General features: G+C 40.9%; 1 protein-coding gene across 1 annotated transcript in view; it reads right to left on the bottom strand.

Annotated features, from left to right (window-relative positions):
* The window catches only part of LOC134222424 (uncharacterized), a 96549-nt gene extending 76415 nt beyond the window's left edge, over positions 1-20134 (bottom strand). The window contains 1 exon segment of the mRNA XM_062701573.1: positions 20066-20134. Within this exon segment, the coding sequence (XP_062557557.1) occupies positions 20066-20134 (69 nt within the window).
* Between the last annotated feature and the right edge of the window lie 3177 nt (positions 20135-23311).

Consider the following 23311-nt stretch of genomic DNA (forward strand, 5'->3'; position numbering starts at 1 on the left):
ATTTTTGGTTGAAAGACAGTTCTTCAATTGTTTTGCCTCTTTTACTGTATTTCTATTGGTTTTGAACTCATCAATGGCATCCTGAATAGACCACGAACTTGGCAGCATCGACAAAATCAATAATTTTTCTTTCCTTGTCGTGGCTGCATTCGAGAACCTTTCCTTCATATTTATAATTACCTCATCGTAGTCTGTATTTTCCACATCATCAGGTCCTAATTTGAAGAGGTTTCTTCGTACAGCTTCGTTTATTTCACGGTATTTTTTCTCCGGGTAATAAACGTAGTCCATCTTACTCCATTTAATCGGAGTCACTTTTATCCCAGCTATGCCCTCGTTAAAGCGTTCGATGTTGACCTTTTGGATACACTCATCTTCTGATTGATTTGTTGAAACAGATTTCGCTGATGGTACGGTGGCAAGGCTCTCAGCACTTAATACTTGTGGTAATTCCTCAGTTGTTGTCGATACATCTGGCAATTCCTCAGTTGCTGTCGTTTTCGAACTTCCTGCGCTCTGCTCAACCGATGATATACAGATTGCTCTTTTGTCAACGTTTTTCAATGTGGACATTGGAGCATAACCAGTCGCATTCAGTTTATCTATGGTGCTTTCGGTGAGATTTCGTAACTCTTTTGAACACTTTTTTCCATCAAACGGCCTACAACAGTTGAGAAAGCGGCTACTCATGTTGTTCGTAATATTTCAATAAACAAAATCACTTTTAAGTTTTTACTGACTAGTTTGGTGTCATTTGCTTGACTGAAGAAAAAAATTACTATAAGATCTTTAACAACCTTAGTAGTAGTAATTTTTTGCTTTTTCGTGAGCATTGTCATGGTATGTACCTATCATGCATTTGTTGTTGTTGAAGATACTCGTTTCCTCCCGATCATAAAGTCTATTCTCTAAGAGGTATATTTTTTGCAGGTAAACTATAGACGTACACGTGTATATAAATCTTTGATTTTGCAGCTTTTGTCTTAAAAATAACATTTCTGATATGTTTCTATCAACGTTATTATCAACAGGTTTCAACACTATTAAAAGATGATATGGAAATGCTAATATCATCTTCCAAACTTGGACGTACATGTTCATGATAGCATTAGAGGCGAAAGTATAGAATTGATAGTTCCGTTAGGATACGGCAGGCATGAAGAATGTTTTTATAGAAGTCGATTTGAAAGCGAGCGGAGGGCAATATTTGTGATGGCACATATCGCACGACCTTCCTTCTGCCAAGCTCCCGTATGAAGGGGGAGGGAAGAATATCAGTGTGGAAGCTGATATATCTCCACTGGCTGACTATTAAAAGAATTTTTCACCAGTCACGTGCAATGAAAATTATGACACTATCAATACTTTTGATCACAACACTGGATCGTGTCTAAGTTTCTTATAGATGCTATGAATAATTAAATCAAAATATCATGAAAACAACTTGTTTAAATCACGTCCCTTAACAATAAAATCTGCATCAAACTGCAATTCTCAAAATAACTTACACAGAAAAAATTTTTTTTTTACTAAATGTGAAAATTGTGAAATGTTTGAAATGTCATTACTTTTTGTTTATTAGTTTACCATCACCAAATTTTTATGGTAGATAGCTAATATAATGGACCGTTTTCCTAAAAAATTACGTTCGAAAAAGATAGGGTTTTGAGATATTTGAGTTTTTGTGACAAAATGATATTTTTAAAGGCAAAAAATTTTTTTTACTGTGCACATTTTCTTAAGAATCACCATTTAGTTGTCTAACTTTGCTGAAAAAATCATAACAATCGAACATTCCGTTTTTGCTGTGCAGCTTTTTAAATATTTTTGAACCATTTTCACATACACCCTTTTGAAAAGTTAGTCGTGACTCAATATGAAGATTTGATATCGAAAAATGACGATTTAGATGAAATTGAAAAACTGTGCAGAGTTTCAAATATTTTCGAAATGGTCGCTCAGGATCGACTGACATGCCCCCGTGGAATGCCTCAGCTGCACTACATTGAGTAACATAGGACGCTTATGAGTTTGTTCTCTAGCTATCGCTCTTACACGGTGGAAATAGATATAGATGTTGCACTATCGTCTATATATCAATATGACATACATTAATAAACATGACCTCCTAGCAAACTAGCCTAATCTAATTACTGAAACAACTTGTCCTGGTTGATATTTTTCTCTGCTCAGATGATGCCGCCGTAGCAAAAGCTATTGGATTTCTCCTTACCCCTTTGCATTAATAGTTTGTGGTGTACTGCTGCTGCAGCATTCTTTTGCCATCACGGTCGGTGATGGCAACGGTGGAAAACTCACGTAGGTCACGTTCCAGTTTCGCCATCTCCAGATCTATTATCGAACTTAAATTGAATTGGAGTAGTTTTACCGACAGGACGCGCGCGATGGGTGGCGAGATACCCCCATTCGCCTCATCTCATCATCCTCGTCAGCATCCAGCGTCATCCTGCTGGTCTAGTAGTTACTAAAGTGCACGACATCCAGCCGTATAATGTTTCGACGATAAACTTCAGGTTATTAGCTGCCAAGTGAAGAGTGGAAAGGCAAATCGAACGTCTTGTGATGACTTGTAACTTGTCGGATATCACCGACCGGGCTACATTAAGCTTGCTTTCCAGGTTTAAAATGTATGCCTTAGTTGACAACATAACTTGATGGGTAACATGACGGTCGAGCAGCACTGAAACTCTGTTTTGCCTTAGTAAGTACCTCTAGGAGCAACGGTGAAACTCTAGACTTTTTTCTTGTTTCATGACGGATAACCAGCTACATTTTCTTGAACGAGTTTGTTGGTTGCCTGCTAGGAACAAACTTTTATTTCTGATACCAGTTTTTATTGCGCCATGTCTCAGTGAAGTAGATTTGATGGTAACTTTCAAGTTTCGGACTTCTTACTTCTTTTTAAGATTTGTTTTGAAGGAAATAGTTTCGTAGTCGTTGATGATAGTAGCACAAGGAGTAAACCAGCTAAATCAGTAATTCTCAATTTACAAGCTTAAAAGCAAAGATGGTTTCAATTATTTAGTAATTTGAATTCTATTATTTCCTACAGTTTGCCAACAACTCATTTCAGAGACAGAATTTCAAAATGACATTTCAAAGCAAAGCACCCGTCTGTGCAAGGCACAGCTCCCAGTTCAGTTCGTTTGAACCACACGGTTCACTAGAACAGTTCTGAATCGGTCGCGACGCGACTAATCCGAATCGAGACCCGCACTCGGTTCACAATTCAGGAGCAATAGTTTGTATCCCAACTCACATGTGTCGCACGGTTCTTGATCTGTTGTTCAGAGCTCGGCTCCATGTCACAGCTATTTTGAGCTGGGCGACGACGTGAGCTGAAAGTTGTGTGGTTCAGATATTTTGCTTGGTACGGGTTCTTTCGCTACCGCACTACTAGGTACTTTTTTGTGTCCGTAGCGCCGACACAAGGGTGGTTCAAAAAATCGATTTTGCTCCATAGCGCTCTCATGTTCTGAGTGTCCTCCGAAAATTTGAGCTGATTTGGATGAAAACTGATTAAGCACAAGCCGTTTCTTTTATTACATCCAAATCAAAAAGTACCGACCTTGAAATTTAAATCTGCCCTGGATTGGCTTAGAGAAAAGGAATAAGTGACCGAACGGCTTCGTGTTCAGTTTGGGTGTTTGGCTATGGGTTGGTTTTGAAATTTTACATTCAGTAGCCAGAAGGGTCGTCCTCAGCCTAGCGATAAGATGCGCGGCTATAAAGCAAAACCATGATGAGGGTGGCTGGGTTCGATTCCCGGTGCCGGTTTAGGCAATTTTCGGTTTGGAAATTGTCTCGACTTCCCTGGGCATAAAAGTATCACCGTGTTAGCCTCATGATAAACGAATGCAAAAATGGTAACTTGGCTTAGAAACCTCGCGGTTAATAGCTGGGAAAGTGTTGAATGAGCACTAAGCAGCGAAGCGACAAATAAGAAGAAGTTAGAGCACTTATTTGATACGCACTTCCCTGGATGTGTCGATATAATATCTTCGGATGATCATTGTAGCTATGGGTCTTGGGCTCAAGCACGTAGAATCATAACTACTGAATCGATTTAATGGGCACTTAACAGTTTTGCTCTCTACAAACCTCCAGGGGAGAATAGGATTAATCCCGTTCTACTTCAGAGAGGTTTTGAGCATATCAAACATGTTTTGAAAAAGCTTTTAGTATGCAGTTTTGCTACTGGGTATATTCCAATATCCTGGCGGGATGTCACTGTAAAGTTTATCCCAAAAGGAGGACGTGCTTCGTATGAAGAAGCAAAGAGTTTAAGACCCATCAGTCTGACCTCATTTCTTCTGAAAAGCTTAGAACGTATTATCGATCATCACATTCGTGATGACTGTTTGGCAAACATGCCTCTTCATGTTAATCAACATGCTTACCAATCTGGAAAGTCCACCGTGACTCCTCTACACAAGGTTGTGTACGATATCGAGAAAACATTCGCTGAAAAGCAATCGTGCTTGGGTGCTTTCTTAGATATTGAAGGTGCTTTCGACAACGTGTCTTTCGATGCAATATTGGAAGCCGCACGTTGTCATGGGCTATCTAATATTATTACCAAATGGATTCATCAGATGCTCAAAAACCGACATCTCTACTCGACATTACGTCAAGCAGCGATTAGGAAATTAAGTGTCTGCGGATGCCCTCAAGGGGGAGGTTACTCAATAATGGCGGTTTTCCTACCTATGAATTTGCCGACGACTATCTAACATTGATAGTGGGTTTGTGCATTACTACCTTATTCGACCTGATGCAAAATGCTCTTCAGGTAGTTGAAAGTTGGTGTCGCCAATATGGCCTTTCGGTCAATCCGAATAAGACATCTATTGTTCTTTTCACGGAAAAACGTAACCGTAATGGTATTCGTCCATTACATCTTTTTGGTTCTGAAATCAATGTAACTGATCAAGTAAAGTATGTCGGTCTAATTTTGGATTCAAAGCTTTCCTGAACTCCTAACATTGAGCTCAGAATCAAAAAGGCGCGTATGGCTTTCCGCCAATGCCGACGAACCTGTGGTAAAACTTGGGGTCTTAAACCCAAATATATCAAATGGATTTACATAACAGTTGTACGACCAATTTTGGCTTATGGATGTCTTGTGTGGTGGCAAAAGGGGGAAGTGAGGACAATTCAGTCTAAATTAGGCCATCTTCAAAGGATGTGCCTAATGGCAATGACTGGTGCGTTCTGTTCCACTCCCATGGCTGATCTCGAAGTTCTCTTCGACGTGGCCCCACTACACATACATCTCAAACAAGAAGCATTTTCTTGTACTTACCGACTATGGGTACTCGGTTTTATGGAAGAGAATCCTGTAAACCGCAGTTCTACATACACTTCGTTGTTACCGCTTATGGTTAATTGGGACAAAATTTTCCTTGCTCCAAGTGATCTCACACACGTTAGTAGTTTTCCTTATAGGACATTTTCAACACAATTCCCCTCGCATAATGAGTGGACCTCTGGCTATTTGGAGAGAAGTATGTCGGACAGCATTGTTTGTTACACTGACGGCTCTCTCCTCGAAGGTAGAGCAGGTGCAGGCGTCTATTCGCGTGAGCTGAGATTGCAACAGTCACACCCACTGGGTACACACTGCACTGTCATTCAAGCGGAAATATTTGCCATCATGTGGGGAGTGCAATCTGCACTGCAGCAACGCATTATGAGCAAAGTAATATACTACTGTTCAGATAGCCAAGCAGCTATTAAAGCTCTCGCCTCAAGATCGAAGTTAGTAATCGCATGTCGAACTCAAACTGAATTCAGTTAATACTTTACACCTTATATGGGTACCTGGCCATTCTTCCATAGCTGGAAACGAATTGGCTGATGAGATAGCTCATAATGGAGCATCACATGACTTTATTGGTCCTGAGCCAGCTATTCCAATATCCAAGTGTTGGGTGAAGCTTTTGATCAACTCTTGGACTGTCACTCAGCACAAATGGCATTGGAGTAGTCTGGATTCATGTCATCAAACAAATTTGTACATCCGGGAGCCATCTCCGGTAGTAGCAAGCTATTTAGCTAATCTGTCTAAACAGAATTGCAGTGTCTTAGTCAAGGCCTTGACAGGTCACTGCCGACTGAACTATCACATGGCAAATATTCAACGTGTTGAATCATCTGTTTGTGATAGTTGTGAATCCGATTATAGAACTTCTTATCATCTAATATGTAACTGCCCAGTAGGGTGCGGCTTATTTTTCGAATGTTTCCAAAACCTGGAATTCGTGTGCTTAAACGCTTTTTTATGGCAAAAAAAGAGTAGCCTCAGAATTTCAGGCCAAAATATTGAAGTTTAGAGGTCGCGCAAAGGCTACTTAATCAGTTATATGCGACTACGGTATAATTCCATACGGAAAGGAACTATTATATTCAAAATGTACTATAAAAATAATAAAATTATGGCCTACTATGTAACGTCCTTGTTCTATAGAAAAATTGTTTTGCAGTATTTGGTCTAAAACATCGACAAATAATGGTTTTACAAACTCAGTTTGTTCTGAGAAAAATAAGAATATCCAGCTTTCCACGTTCGCCATAATGGCGGCTGCTATAAATAAATCTGACAGTAACTGCTTCCGACGCTGAATTGTCCTCGTTGATTTCATATAAAAATATCCGGATTTGGTTGATATTTGACAATGTTAGAGCGTTTGTAAAACTGATTTTCCTTAAAAAATAATAAATTTTCATCAAAACCTGCATATTACCAACATTCGGAGCTGATTTCAAGAAATATAATGATCCACAAAGTTTTCATAAATTTTATATTGAAGAGATTAATTACAATGGATTGTAAATCGGATGAAGATTGTCAAAATTATAATTATGATGTTCCACAAAGTTTTCATAAATTTTATATTGAAGAGATTAATTACAATGGATTGTAAATCGGATGAAGATTGTCAAAATTATAATTATTTTTATTAAAGCCTAAACTTGATGGTCAAAAAATCACCTTAAAAGTCTTTGCGCGACCTCTAAACTTCAATATTTTGGCCTGAAATTCTGAGGCTACACTTTTTTTCCATAAAAAAGCGTTTGGACACACGAATTCCAGGTTTCAGAAACATTCGAAAAATAAGCCGCACCCTACTGCCCAGTCTATGCACAATTGCGCTTCCAAATATTTGGTAAACACTTACTTAGTGAAATTGACTTCAGAAACCTGAACCATCAGAGTATTTTGTTGTTCATAACCCGTTGTGGTAAGGAGCTATAAGCTCGTGTATGCTTATGCGTTGTATGCCCTCTTCAAGGGCCCTTTTCCAAACATTCCCTTTATTGTCCCATCCACTTTCTTTTCCTTTTTTTTCACTTCCTTTTCCGTCAGGTGTGTGATGAAAAAGGCTTTGAAGGCGATGGCACAAATCTCCCAAATTGAGGTGAACGTGCCTCTGGAGTCGACGTTCTGATACCTGATAGCTGATACCTGATACCACACCGTGTGAAATTTTTATGATTCTACTTTTTCTCTCGATGACAGCTGGTGGTCTTCTCCATCGTGGGTTCAATCCCAGGTCCAATCTATTCTCCTACTTTGTATTTTCTCTATATTTCTCATGTTCTAGCAAACGCTAGAACTGGAAATGAAGATCTATACCGTTTCAATTTCTATCCCTATACCTTTAACTTGAATATTCTAGCAGTAGTTGATAGAATTGGAAATGAACTTAAAAGCTCGTTTCCTACATCCAATAAGAAATTCCATCAGTTGCTTTCTTCTATCTATAAACATTGGCAGCTCGGTAACCAAAACGAACATCTGCCTCTCGAACCTAACCCAAAAATTCCAATAAATTCCGTATGATCTCGTAACAAGTGCAGAGGTATATTCGGCTTGCAGTAACTAACATATGCTTGATAATTTTTTTTAAGGAGCAGTTATAAATATTTATACAAAACGATGTCTGATCGCTTAATTACTGGTCAAATTGCGTGATGAGCAACCGTTACATCCTAGGCTAACATTACATCTCGTGATCCTAGCTATTATGAAAAATTTGCAATTCGCCAATGTAGATTTCCAACATATCAATAAAGGGAACACTGACGCAAACACGTCATACCTGTCTGATTGACTGGAGCTGAAAGAGGAAGATACATTCTGCGATGCTACGGTGAGCTTCAGATGTAAATCCTTGCACCCAACTTGGATGTTAGATTATTAGAAATCTGTATTACAAATTGGCATACGCGAAATTACTAGATTCTAATATAGAAAAAAAGTCTTATACAGAGATTATAAGTTATACAGAATTGTAAGAAAATTCGACATCCGCCGGTTGATTGCTAATTGATTTCTCGACTTCCCTGGGCATAAAAGTATCATCGTGGTTAGCCTCACGATATACAAATGCCAAAATGGTAACTTGGCTTAGAAAGAATTCTTAATACATAATAATAAATAATAAATAATCTATATAATAAAAATGAGTTGAGATTTCCTTCCTGACGATTTAACTCGCGAACGGGTTGACCGATTTGCAAGATTTTCTCCTTAATCGATTCGTTTTGGGATCCGCAAGGTTTGTCTATATAAACAGTTGGTGAACTTAACGGGGAAATGTAATAAAAACCATTTGAATACAATTTTAGGTCAGCTGTTGAGGAAAACAAAACCAAAGGCACGGAAATTGATCTAGAGTGCGGAGCTGCAAATAGTTCATTGTGACATTTGCACCCGAGCAAATCTGGGTTTCTTTCGCTAGTAAATAATAATTATTAATAACTGTGGAAGAGCTCAATGAGCACTAAGCTGCGATGCGGCAATGTCCCTGTAGGGGATGCATGCCTCTCACTCAACTCGGACGATCAAAAGCTTACACCACGTAAAAACAAACGCTTACCGTTTTGCTGCCAAAGAAAATATATAGTCCCTCTCTCTAACAAATTGGGAACCAGTGATTTAGACGTCATATTGGACAGTTTTATCAGCATCAGCAAGTTTTCTGCTTGCAAAGATAGTCTGTGATATCATCTTCTGTTTTATTACTCGGTAGCTGGAGATCGTTGACGATAAGGCCATAAAACGCTGGGGAAATAATGCAGCCATAAAACGCGACGAAGTTTGGAAAGCAGTTCGACCATACGGATCTGTTTTACCAAATGTGATTTCCTGCTCAGTTATTCGGAATTTGTTAATCCGGATTGTTTCCCTTCGTCGATGAAAACGGCACACAATATATGCGGCTTGAGTTAACCACCGCAAAGACATGTGGACCTAATTGCTTCACCACTTGTTCACCCCCCTCATGACTTTCATGTTCGGTGGTAAACCACAGATTTCAACCCAATTTAGGCCCGATGCCCACGAAGCGTCTTTTCAACGCAGCGTGCAAGTGGCGTTAAAAAACGCAGGTGTGCATCGGTGTGCGTTATTTTAACGTTGCGTACACGTTGGGCTGAAAACACGCTACGTGAGCATCAGGCCAGGAGGTTGGGAATAAGAAGACACAAACGACTCTTCAATTAAATTTAAATTATGTACAGCAAGGAATTTTCAGCATTATGGTAATGGAATCTCCATGTCAACCATAATGAAAAAAATTGCTTGGGTTTTTGACTCACACATCTTTAACTAGTACATAAACAAAAAGCTATTATAGAGAACTTTACAGTAATATCATTAGAAACTATTTTTAGATCCGCGGCATCTCTCTCTTTACTTTCAACACTTTCAGTTTACAACAATACTGATGCCGGTTCCGACGAATGTCATTCTCAATTGCTATATAAATTAAATTGCTAACCCTACTAGCAAATCGAATACTCCGTCAGCATGATGAATCTCAATTTAATCAACATTGAACCACAGAAACAGCTACGAATCCCCGTGGCAAAACCCTACTCGTGCCGTGTTCGGTTCGTAATCAACTGTCAAGCGGTGGCCAACACCACTTTCAAAGGTGCCAATCTTCCCGCTGAGGAAAATTCATGTTGTACTAATCACCCTGGGAGAGTCTCTTCTGGTCCCACATAATTGGCACAAAATACGTTACTACATATGTGTTATACAGGGGCTAGCAAAATTATAGAATAACTTTACAAGTTAAAGTAGCAAAAGGCAAGCTTTAATCTCAATAGTTGCTTAACAATGTATTTCGTGGAATTATATTTCATTGGATTTTATTAGTGAAAAATATTAACCCTGAACTAGACGGGAACAGTTTTTTATAAATAGGTGTGAGGAAATACGTGATTAAAAGTTATCACGAGCAAGCCTTAAGGTGTTTTAACTGGAGATCGACATAAATTAAGATGGCTTTGTCAAAGAGCGGTTATTTTGTCTAACCCTGTACCCTGTCTGTACAATCAAGCCACCCGTATAAACCACCAAGAGCGGAAAGAAACATCTTAATGATGGCGTCTTTCGGGTGATACCAACTAGAGCATAATTTTGTCTCATTTCGTTGAAGTGTGCGAAAGTTGAGTATACACTGGCAGAAATGTGCAGAATTGAGTTATGTAATGTGATTACCGAAGTGACAGTTTTAAAAATCGTTTCAGCGTCTTAGAAGTAATACAAACACGTTAACATCCAGTTTACCGTCGTGCGGGGTTTCTTTTGACAAATCGGGGGCTACTTTGGACATTTTGAAACAAGAATTATAACGTGAGCTACTCTCAAATTGCCATTATCACCATTCGGATGTCTTGTTGATAGTTGGTTGGCAACTTTCTGTTTCAAATTTGTTATTTTTTCTTTTAGTTTTTTTTTAGAAAATCAAAAATCCAAAGTAGCCCCCGGATTCAAAAGAAGCCCCGCACGACGGTACTCGAATCAGGCTTAATTTTTGACGACCTTAAGGTCACTCCTGACGGAATCCAAGTTTTAAAGTGCTCGCGTTTTCGGGGGCACACCATTCGATACGGAAGCAACGCACAACTGTCATTTTTGTTGATTTAGTTTTGCTGCGTCGCAGCATGCGTGAAAAAATAAAAATGACAGTTGTGCGTTGCTTCCATAACGAGTGGTGTGTCCCCGAAAACGCGAGCACTTTGAAACTTGGATTCCGTCAGGAGTGACCTTAAGGACAATCCTCGCGGTAACCAAAACTAAATGCATTCGCGTTTTCATGAGCACACCGCTCAATACGAAAGCAACTGTCATTTTTATTATTCCACCAAGCATGCTGCGACGCAGCGAAGCTGAAATAATAAAAATGACAGTTGTGCTTCTGTATTGAGTGGTAAAACAAGTATTGATCAATGATTATAATAGAATAATTTGACCTCATATTTAGGAAATTCAACATTTCTAGATTAACGTCTGAGAAGGGCGTAATAGCCAAAATTTATTCTTTCTGATTCTTCGTCCACATATATAGCTATATATGTAGACGAAGAATAAGAAGGAATAACTTTTGGCTGTTACGCCCTTTTCAAATGTTGGTCTAGATTTTCAGTCTACTACTAAATTAAAACCTGACAAAAACTTATTCCAATTGACAATAACAAACAGTACCGTCAACTGGGGGGAAGATGATCATTGAGGTGAAGATGATCATTTGATGTGTCAGTCAAAAGTGCCAATTTTTTTATGAAACGGTAGTCAACAATATTCTCCGTTCAAGTAATGTTACCGCTAGGTAGAAATCCGAGTTTCGATTATAATCATGAAAATGTATTTTGTGGAAGAAAGAGAGAGATAGTCATAAATGACGCTATTTTCGTTTCAAACATTGACTTCGTAGACTTCTTGACGTAGTAAATTCAACATTCATACAAATAACCTAATGTATTTTGACTACTAGGTCATAATGATTTTGATAGAGCTGTCTTGATCAACTTCACCCCAAACCAGATTACTCAAAAAATGTGTGATAATTTAGTTTATTTTAATAAATGCGAATGCATTTCAGAAAACTAAAGTTGTTGATTATTGCAACGTTTCGAAAATATTTGTTTTGTTTTTAAATGTAAACACACATTGTTATTGCATGTTTTGTCTTAAAAATGATCATCTTCCCCCCAATTGACGGTACTACCCATCCCCGAGCAGACGAAAATAGCTCGATAATATAAAATCTTGATAGGTGCCGTACACTAATTACGTAAGCAATTTTTCTGGGTTTTTCAACACCACCTCCCCCCATGTAAGATTTTTCCCATACAAGTATATTTTTATTTATCACCTCATCAGCGGATGTCAGATTTTTATACAGTTCTGCATAAGAACCTTACAGAAACTGTATAGTAATTGGGCATATACAATTTCGGGAGATTTTAATACAATTGTTGTATTCAAATAATACAGATTTGTATTATTTTAATACAATATTTGTATAAAAAGCTTACATATGCCCAGATTTTATACAATAATTGTCAGATTTGTTTTTTGGGTGTGGAGCGTAGGAAAATGGCAGACCCACCCCCCCTACCTCCATAAGTGCTTACGTAATTAGTATACGACCCCTTCAAGATGGCAAAATGAAATATGGACATGTTTAATATAAGGCATAAACAATTTTTTGAATACACTGCGGGAAATTCTTAAGCATTTCCAAAGAAAATTGTTCAACATTTCCAAGTGAAATCTATTGAATTTCTAAGAAAAATTCTTCGAAATTTCCACGCGGTAAATTGTTTCAATTTTTTACGGTAAATTTTGCCGAATTTCCACGGGATTTTTAGAGGGTTCACGAAGGTAGTCATTCCGAATTTCCACAGAATATCTAACACTCTTGAATTTTCACGATAATTTTTTTCGGAAATTCCACAGGAAACCCTTATGAATGGGTTTCAATAAAATTTTTTTTTTGGATTTCAATTTCAATAGGAAAGTATTTGGAATTTACACAGAACGTCTCTTCCAATTGTTTGATCGAAAGTCATTCTGCGGAAAGCCACTTGTCCGAGTAACACGTGAAGTCTAAAGTCATCTAGCCGAATCCCATTTGGCCGTATTTTACGTTCAGTCGAAATCAAAAACGGCATTTTACTGAATGCGATATTCGGACGAAAAAGACCAACATCCGAACTGGTAGTTTGGCCGAAAATGCCGTTTGGTCAAAAATGCCGAAAAGGCCGTTAACCGAAAATGTCGTTTGGCGGAAAGGGCATTATTCCAAAAATATCATTTGCTTAACATGGTCAAAAATGTCGACCCGTTTTCTGCATTTTCGATCAAACGACCTTTTCAGTTGAATGATATTTTCAGCCAAATGACATTTTCGGCCAGATGAGTTTCGGCCTAGTAGTTAATTCGGCCAAATGACATATTTGGTCACACAGCTTTTGGACAAATTATTTTCGGCCAAAACGCTCTTCTCCGTTAAATATGTGATTCCCCGTGTCCTTGGGGATTTCCACGGAAAGTTCTTCGGAATTTTCATGGAAATTTTTTTAGAATTTTCACAAGAAGTTGTTCAGACTTTACGAGAAAAACTTTTTTTTCCTCGGCTTCCTAGACTCGAGCTCGAGCTTGGTTGATCCATGGATATTTATCCAAATTTTTCATGAAATTCTTCCGAATTTCATCGGAAAATTTTCCAGAATTCCAATTTTCCCTATTTTTTTTACGGATAGTTTCACGGGACTTCAAAGGGAATGTTTTACGATAAATTATCTGTAGTTTTATTGGGTTGTTTTCAGAATATCTCGTTCAAGTCCCTTTAATGGTCCTTTAGAGTTAAGCGAGATATCAATAATGAAGTTCTAAGGAAATTCCTTAGAACCTTATTTCCACGGGGAATTCCGTAGTCTTTTACAAATTTGAATCGACGTGGAAAACTATGAACCAGCGGTTTGATAGATTTTAAACAGCCGCACACCGATGCCGATGCAAGAATGTCGGTGGCGGTGTGATGTCTGAAGCTGCTGACGCTTGCGATATGGCGTGGCGGCGCATACCTCTAGCTGTGATATTTACCACATTTTTTGCAGCTTTTAGGTAAGGATACAAACTTGGGCATGTTCCATCAGGATCCAGACATTCCAAGGACACCCGATTCTGTTTATGCACGGATTTTTTTTACACGGCCGTGTAAAAAAAATCCCATACAAAATGTTTGCAAAGTTGCTCCATTTTGCATGATTCGTCAAGAAATCATGAAACTTTTTTTACACGGACTTTCAAATTTTGAACTGAAAACTTTTTTTACGCGGAATGCATCCCCCGTGTAAGAAAAGAATCGGGTTACCGAGTTTGCGATCACTGTCTGTTAAATATTGCTGTGACTTTTGCCGATTGTTGTTGCCGATCTATTACATTTTTCGGAATCCGCGGGGCAACAGGGACTATGTCCAAGGGCTTGACGATCCCTCCCCAGGTCATCTGCGAGTTGTGGCGCCTGCCTAGGATGCGGTGGGGTTTGACTTTGTGGTTTGACAGTGGGCCCTGTTAAACCTCTATAAAAAGCTGCATGTATCCGCAAGTAGGCTACGCCAAAGCGACCGTGTGCCGCTCAAAGCGCACAAGCCCAAGTCCTGGTGTTAGGTGGGACGCTAAACAGCCCTGACACGACGGCCCTCTGACGAGACAGGAAGTTTGCGCAGGCCCAATAAGCTGCCTTTAAAAACAACCATTACGAACGACATAGAAGATAATACGACTCGATACAATCGGCAACGACCTAGGTGACGAATAAAGGATCACGATTGGAAGCTTGGAACATGGAACTGCAAGTCGCTAGGATAATCTACGATGAATAACATCAACTTTGATGTCGTAGCACTCCAGGAAATCTGCTGGACAGGACAGAAAGTGTGGAAAAGCGTGCATCGAGTGGCTACCTTCTACCAAAGCTGTGGCATCACCAACGAGCTGGGAACCGGCTTCATAGTGCTGGGTAAGATGCGCCAAAGCGTGATTGGGTGGCAGTCAATCAACGCAAGGATGAGCAAGCTGAGGATAAAAGGCTGTTTCTTCAACTATAGCTTCATCAACGTGTACTGCCCACACGAAGGGAGACCCTACGACGAGAATGAAGCGTTCTATGCACAGCTGGAGCGGACATACGATGGATGCCCACTGTGAGTCAAAGTCGTCATCGGCGACATGAACGCTCAGGGAGGAAATGTATAGACCGGTCATCGGACCGGATATTCTGCATATCGTAACGAACGACAAAGGCCAACGATGCATAAACTTTGCAGCCTCCCGCGGAATGGCAGTCCGAAGCACTTTCTTCCTCCACAAGAATATCCACAAGTCCACATGGAAATCACCTAATCAAGTAACGGAAAACCAAATTGACCACGTTCTAATCGACCGTAAATTCTTCTCCGACATTACGAACGTACGCACTTACCGCAATGCGAATATTGAATCCGACCATTACCTCGTTGCAGTATATCTGCGCTCAAAATCTCTCGACGGTGTACAACACACGTGGGAATCGTCCGCCGCGGCTAAACATTGGGCGGCTACAAGACGGTAGACTAGCCCAAGACTACGCACAGGAGCTGGAAATGGGACTCCCAACGGAAGAGCAGCTAGGCGCAGCATCTCTTGAAGATGGCTGGAGAGTTATTCGATCCGCCATTGGAAGCATCGCAATCGCTGCACTAAGCACGGTGGCTCTGGATCAGAGAAACGACTGGTATGACGGCGAATGTGAATAGTTAGTTGAGGAGAAGAACGCAGCATTGTCGAGATTGCTGCAACACCACATGAGGGTAAACGAGGCACGATACAAACGGGCGCGGAACAGACAAAACTCCGGAGGAAAATGCGCCAGCAGCAAGATCGAGACCGTGAAGAGACGGAGGAACTGTACCGCGCTAATAACACACGAAAGTTCTATGAGAAGTTGAACCGTTCACGTAAGGGCCACGTACCACAGCCTGATATGTGTAAGGACATAAACGGGAACCTTCTTACAAACGAGCGTGAGGTGATCCAAAGGTGGCGTCAGCACTACGAAGAGCACCTGAATGGCGATATTGCAGACAACGGTGGCGGTATGGTAACGAACCGTCTCGACTCGACTTCCTTGGGCATAAAAGTATCATTGTGTTAGCCTCATGATATACGAATGCAAAATGGTAACCTGGCTTAGAAACCTCGCAGTTAATAACTGTGGAAGTGCTTAATGATCACTAAGCTGCGAGGCGGCTTTGTCCCAGTGTGGGGATGTAATGCCAATAAGAAGATAAGAAGAATGGTAACGAACCTAGGAGCACGCGCGCAGAACATACGACTTCCAACTCTGAATCTCCAGGAAATCCAGGAGGAGATCGGCCGGCCTAAAAACAACAAAGCCCCAACAAAGAGTTGAGCAACTACCAGGAGAGCTGTTTAAACACGGTGGTGAAGCACTGGCTAGAGCGCTACACTGGGTGATTACCAAAGTTTGGGAGGATGAGGTTCTGCCGCAGGAGTGGATGGAAGGTGTCGTGTGTCCCATCTACAAAAAGCGCGATAAGCTGGATTGTAGCAACTACCGCGCAATCACATTGCTGAACGCCGCCTACAAGGTACTCTCCCAAATTTTATGCCACCGACTAACACCATTTGCAAGAGAGTTCGTGGGGCAGTACCAGGCGGGATTTATGGGTGAACGCTCTACCACAGACCAGGTGTTCGCCATACGTCAGGTATTGCAGAAATTCCGCAAATACAACGTGCCCACACATCATCTATTTATCGACTTCAAAGCCGCATATGATACAATCGATCGGGATCAGCTATGGCAGCTAATGCACGAGAACGGATTTCCGGATAAACTGATGGGGATCGGGTGATGTGCGTAGTTCGTGTTTCAGGGGCATTCTCGAGTCCCTTCGAAACGCGTAGAGGGTTACGGCAAGGTGATGGTCTTTCGTGTCTGCTATTCAACATCGCTTTGGAAGGAGTAATACGAAGGGCAGGGATTGACACGAGTGGTACGATTTTCACGAAGTCCGTCCAGTTATTTGGTTTCGCCGACGACATTGATATCATGGCACGTAACTTTGAGAGGATGGAGGAAGCCTACATCAGACTGAAAAGCGAAGCTAAACGAATTGGACTAGTCATCAACACGTCGAAGACGAAGTACATTATAGGAAGAGGCTCAAGAGAGGTCAATGTAAGCCACCCACCACGAGTTTCTATCGGTGGTGACGAAATCGAGGTTGTTGAAGAATTCGTGTACTTGGGCTCACTGGTGACCGCCGATAACGATACCAGCAGAGAAATTCGGAGACGGATAGTGGCTGGAAATGTAACGTACTTTGGACTCCGCAAGACGCTCCGATCGAATAGAGTCCGCCGCCGTACCAAACTGACTATCTACAAAACGCTTATAAGACCGGTAGTTCTCTACGGACACGAGACCTGGACGATGCTCATGGAGGACCAACGCGCACTGGAAGTTTTCGAAAGGAAAGTGTTGCGTACCATCTATTGTGGGGTGCAGATGGCGGACGGTACGTGGAGGAGGCGAATGAACCACGAGTTGCATCAGCTATTGGGAGAACCATCCATCGTTCACACCGCGAAAATCGGAAGACTGCGGTGGGCCGGGCACGTAGCCAGAATGTCGGACAGTAATCCGGTGAAAATGGTTCTCGACTACGATCCGACGGGAACAAGAAGGCGAGGTGCACAGCGGGCAAGGTGGATCGATCAGGTGGAGGACGATTTGCGGACCCTCCGCAGACTGCATGGTTGGCGAAGTGCAGCCATGGACCGAGCTGAATGGAGAAGACTTTTATGTGCAGCACAGGCCACTTCGGCCTTAGTCTGGTAATAAATAAATAAATAAATTAAAAAAATAGTAGAACATACTGAGTTAGCCCAACGGAGGACGGCACTGGCCGCGGATTGTGCCTTGATCCGTGTACGACCGGGCGTGTCGCCAACGACGACCAACAGAATATCGTCTGCATATACTTAGATGTATCGGAACCAATTTGCGATTAGGGCGTAACTTATTTTGTAAACAAGCATTGTTTTATGGATTCCGTAGAATGCAATCATTTTTCTCTAAATCTAATTCCCCTACCCAATAAAGGAAAACCTATTCTGTCAGATACGTGCCTTGATTTTAAGACGCGCGGCTACAAAGCAAGACCATGCTGAGGGTGGCTGGGTTCGATTCTCGGTGCCGGTCTAGGCAATTTTCGGATTGGAAATTGCCTTGTCTTCCCTGGGCATAAAAAAATCATCATGTTAGCCTCATGATATACGAATGCAAAAATGGTAACCTGGCTTAGAAACCTCGCAGTTAATAACTGTGGAAGTGCTTAATGAACACTAAGCTGCGATGCGGCTTTGTCCCAGTGTGGGCATGTAATGCCAATAAGAAGGAGACTTGTTTAGCAGGAATTTGCTTCCCAATGTTTGTTTTCAAAATAGATTACGCCCAAATCGCAAATCAGTCCTGATATATGTTGGCGGGAAGCGAACGAAACACCCCGTTCTTAGCCACGAGGAACGACGTGGCGGCTAGAACGGATCCCTTTGGAACTCCTGTTTCCTTCGGAAAGGTCCTCGAACTATGATTACCAATCATAATTTGGAAAGAGCGCCCTATGAGGAAATTACGAACAAAAGCAAGGAGGTTTTCGGAAATTCCCCACTCTTTCAACTGCTGGAGGACGTAAGGGGTCTGTTGAAGGCCTTGGAGATATCCAAGGAAACTAGATCCACGTTGCTTGCCTGGCCGAACCTACCATCGGCTTCTAATTTATCCCTCAGACGACGATTTAATAACCTCTCAACGACCTTGAAGACACAAGATGTTGGCGAAATAGGCCGGTATTTTGTGACATCTCGGGAGGAGATGTTGTTCTTGGGGATAAGTACAACGATGCTTTTCCGCCACTTGTCCGGAAAGGTTTGATCAGACCATAGATGATTGTATATACTCGTTGTGTTTGAATTAAAGAGAGCTGCAGCTGCTGGCAGAGGATCAGTCAGTAGCCTGCCGTGGTGTACAGAGGGAACTCTAGTATTGATTTGTTCTTCGTGGGGGTTTTCTGGCCAACCATATCTACGCCTCGTTGAAAGCAAGTAAAATTGAATCATTTCAACACTCGGTATCCATTTTTTCATATGAAAGATTTCAATCCTCTCTTTTTCCTCAATTCAGGTAAATATTGCATACGATACGGTTAAATCTAGACCAACATTTGAAAAGGGCGTAACAGCCAAAATTTATTCCTTCTGATCCTTCGTCCACATATATAGCTATATATGTAGACGAAGAATCAGAAGGAATAAATTTTGGCTGTTACGCCCTTTTCAAGTGTTGGTCTAGAAATGTTACATTTGGGTACTTGGTTTTCGGGTATTTGTTATAGAATTGTTCAGCTTATATGTTCAACGCGTCAAATATGTTGTTCGTATGCCGGAAGAGCGTCAAGCGAAGATATTATATTCAGTAGAGAACCTAGATTTCTTTTTGATTTCCAACAAACGCCATTTCTACCTTTTCCATATAACAACTCAGCGACTATGCGAATAGGGTTTCTAAAACCTTAAGGTTACTCTGTAAATTGATTCTGCTGCGTTTCATCTTATGTAATTTGTAATATTTTAATCAATTCAGCATCAATATATCAACGATATTTTTTAAATTAAACTAATGGCAATCAGTATTAAAAATGCTGACATGGTAACATGTTGTAAGCTATAATTATTTTATTACAGTCCTAATAATATTTTAATAGTTCACACAAAAAAAACACAAATCGATGCAATCAATGCTTTCAATGAATCGATTCTCTGGAAGTATTAGCTACACAAAGCACTGCATATTTATTACTGTCAACAAGGTGCATTCTCTGCAAGGACAAAACTGCACTCTATTGTTGGCACATTAAATGATTGATATCATACTTCATCAGCCCCCACCCTCCGCGGCCCATAACACATTTCTACTAATAACAAACATTGCAACAATAACACTGCAAACCCATTAGGCACGTATCGAATGTTTACTTTTCATTTTGCCCCATTCAATATCCAATGAATGAGATACACAGATGCACTGGTTGGAACACGACTGCATTTATCACTGTATGCAGCCGACGACCAAAGCAATGCAATGGTAGCCAGTTAGCGTCAACAACTAACAATGCCACTGATGCACTGCTGATGATGTTGATGCTGCTGTTGCTCATCCTGAGTCCTGATTGTGTCCATGGTGCAAGATCAAAGCTAGTTTGTAGCCGAGGTTGTGGGTACCGGCAACTAGAGGAACCGAGTCACCGAAAGTGTGGCGCAAAATGGCCCAACGCGTAGAGCCATCCAAAGAATTGTAATAATCATATGAAATATCACACGTCAAATGATTTCGGGTAATAAACAATCAGCACGTAAGCGAATTTTTCACGCTTCTGTATTCTGTCCAATCCTCCCCTAATTCAAAACCACTCCTTGGTGTAGCAACAACAGTCGGCCGTAGGGAAGTCGTACAAGTGAATCTTGTCTCCATTTTCCACAGCTGATTAAAATTACATGCTCTCGTAACTAATGCATCGGATCCTGCAGGGATTTACATAATTAAACACACATTTCCCGGCATGTGCTCTATTGTTGCTCACTTCACGACCCAATTGGTGTTTGTGCAGTTCGTTTGAGGTGTGATGATGCATCACGATATACAATTTGAAACTGCTCCGGTTCTGTGACCCTTGACCACCAGATTAAGTATATTGGCATTTTCATGCTAGTTTTTGAACCGAGCTTTTTATTAGAATTTATAGAATCTTTATTCTATTTATTGGGTGCTGGGAATTTATAATTTAAACTAATCATGATCAAAGGGATCTTTCACAATATAAACCTTTCATACGGCAATAACTCCATTCTGTAACTTGGCCTAATCAGCGTTGAAATACCGTAACTAGCCATTCCAACCGAAGGATTACGACAAACGACCTAAAATCTAGCCGCACCATTCATCCAGCAGATAGTGATAGTAGTATTACACGGGCATCGTATATCCTAGAGACCAGCTTTTCGTAGGCACCATGTTTCCACGTCCCCCCCTCACGTAGTATCATTTTCACATTTAATCTCTGATCTTTTATTTTCGACTATTCGCATGGTTGGCCATTTAGCTTTTCGTTTTTTTCCTCCCTTCTCTGATCTCGTTTCAACATCGCAGCTTCCATCGGAAAATCTCCTCCAGCTATCCCTTGTTCACACTTTCAGAGTCGCTCATTTTGCGGCTCGCAGAAAAAGCGCAATCGAGGTGGACCGAAACCCAGCCTCGGAACGGGTTTGCTATCCTAGATCCACTAACAAGCAAAAACAACCTTTCCTTGTCGTTCCCCTTCCTACCGTGCCGGCGTCGCACTAGTCGTCGCCGTAGCCACCCGTATATGACTTCCCTTCCGCCGAACCTCGTGCCAGTATGTGTGTGTTGCATGTCCGGATACCGGCCGGATGCGGAGGACAAGATTGGATGGCTCGTCCATCCATGAAAAGCTCGTTCCCCAAAATGAAATGCATGTCATTGTTCTTCGGTCCGGTCGGTTTCACAAAATGAACAAACAAAAGCGAGGTTTCCTTTTTCTGTTGATGTTCCGTTTGTTTCAACTGGGGCTTTCCGAGAACTGGGATTTTGACAGGATGATGTTCCGGTACTTTTGGGAAAATTGTGAGAATTTAAAGCCAAACTTGAACAACTTTCGTCGTAGAAGCGGCACAACTTGACGATTGATGGCGTGTATACACGTGTAAAATGTGTCTGAAATAAGGACATTCTGAGACAATTCCAACAATAATACAATCGCAATAATCATTCCTTTTTTCAGACCTGTTTTACTGAAAATGGTTCTGTATCCGTCATATCGCCGAACCTGAGATTTTCCCGGAAATGTAAATCTCGGTATTCAGCTGCAACCCACAGACCCTACGCTGGAACGTAACTTTCCATTGCATGGCATATCGTTTAGACATGAAAAAGCTCAAAGCATACCGCATACAGTGGTAACTGCTGGACTTTTTCTATTATTTTCCAACTACAGCAACGGATTTGCGTTTGGTCTGATATATGTTACAATCAGGAGGTCACGTGACACCGTAGATTCCACTCTCGGAATCGTGCCGGCCGACCTGGGCTTTATTTTGATTTCTATTTAAACTACGCTTCGAGTGAGTGGCACACAGATAGAGACTTCCCGAAGCAAACTCTTTTGTATTTACGATGCTTACCACCATCACAATAGCCGACGAATGCTGCCACTGGGCCATCAATCCGGAAATGCAAGCCGCAAAATTGCAACAGCGCGTCTACTGGCTCGTGTGAGCCTGACAGCAACGAATGAAGTAAATTCTCACTTCGCAACGAAACATGACGGAACGTTTGCCTGATCGGCGGACGACGCTCAATCAATGGCATTCAAATTGCAGTCACGTCTTGCAATTTGTCTACCAATCGTAAATTCATTAAAAAATGACATGTCATACGGAGAAAATGTGCGTTGATGTGCATTTCAAAATCTTTTCTCCAATTTTGTCGCTTGACACTTATACTCAAACAGATGGCAATTGATGCTATTTGCACAGAATAGGCTTCGTTTTGATGTAATGATAAAGGATGGAAAGGACATCTAATACCGGTGTTCTCATTTTCGTCCTTCCTTCCTTTTTATCCGTCCCAATGGCACAAACAATTCAGAAGGAATTGGAACCAAAGGGTTTATTGCCGAAACATCTGTATTTACAGGAAATAATAATGAAATGGACTTCTTGAATTTCAGAACCAATTATGTATATACGGTATTGATGAAATAGACGTAGGAATCCGCTTTCTATTACAATACTTCAGAAATACATATTGAGTAAAGATAATTTAAAAATGTTCTGAATTGAATGAATTATTCTTTTAAAAAACCATTTTAATTCACCATTATGTGGGGCTTATATGGTTCGATGTACCATTTTCTTCATAACTTTCAATCGCAGCAGTCGATCGTTACAAAATTCCATTGATATCAATAAGGCTTTGTCTCCTATCAAATAAAACTTGCGAGAAAATCGGTTAGAGATAACTATATGAAATGTTGTCTAATGTTTTTCACACACACACTAATGTTACACACACAAACACAAATACATACACACGGACAGACAGACATGTGCTCAGTTCGTCGAGCTGAGTCGATTGGTATATACCACTATGCTGCCGCTAACCGCAAGTCGAGCACATTTGTATATGGGCCTTCATATACAGATGTGCTCGACTTGCGGTTAGCGGCAGTATGGGTATCCAATGATTTTATAAAAAGTTCGTTTTCGGAGTGAAATGATAGTTTTTCGGTACAACTTCGTTGTACGAGAAAGGCAAAAAGCTCCAGGAGGCGGAGCAAA

This window comes from Armigeres subalbatus, chromosome 3 (genome assembly GCF_024139115.2).
Source record: "Armigeres subalbatus isolate Guangzhou_Male chromosome 3, GZ_Asu_2, whole genome shotgun sequence".
In the NCBI taxonomy this organism is placed as follows: Eukaryota; Metazoa; Arthropoda; class Insecta; order Diptera; family Culicidae; genus Armigeres; species Armigeres subalbatus.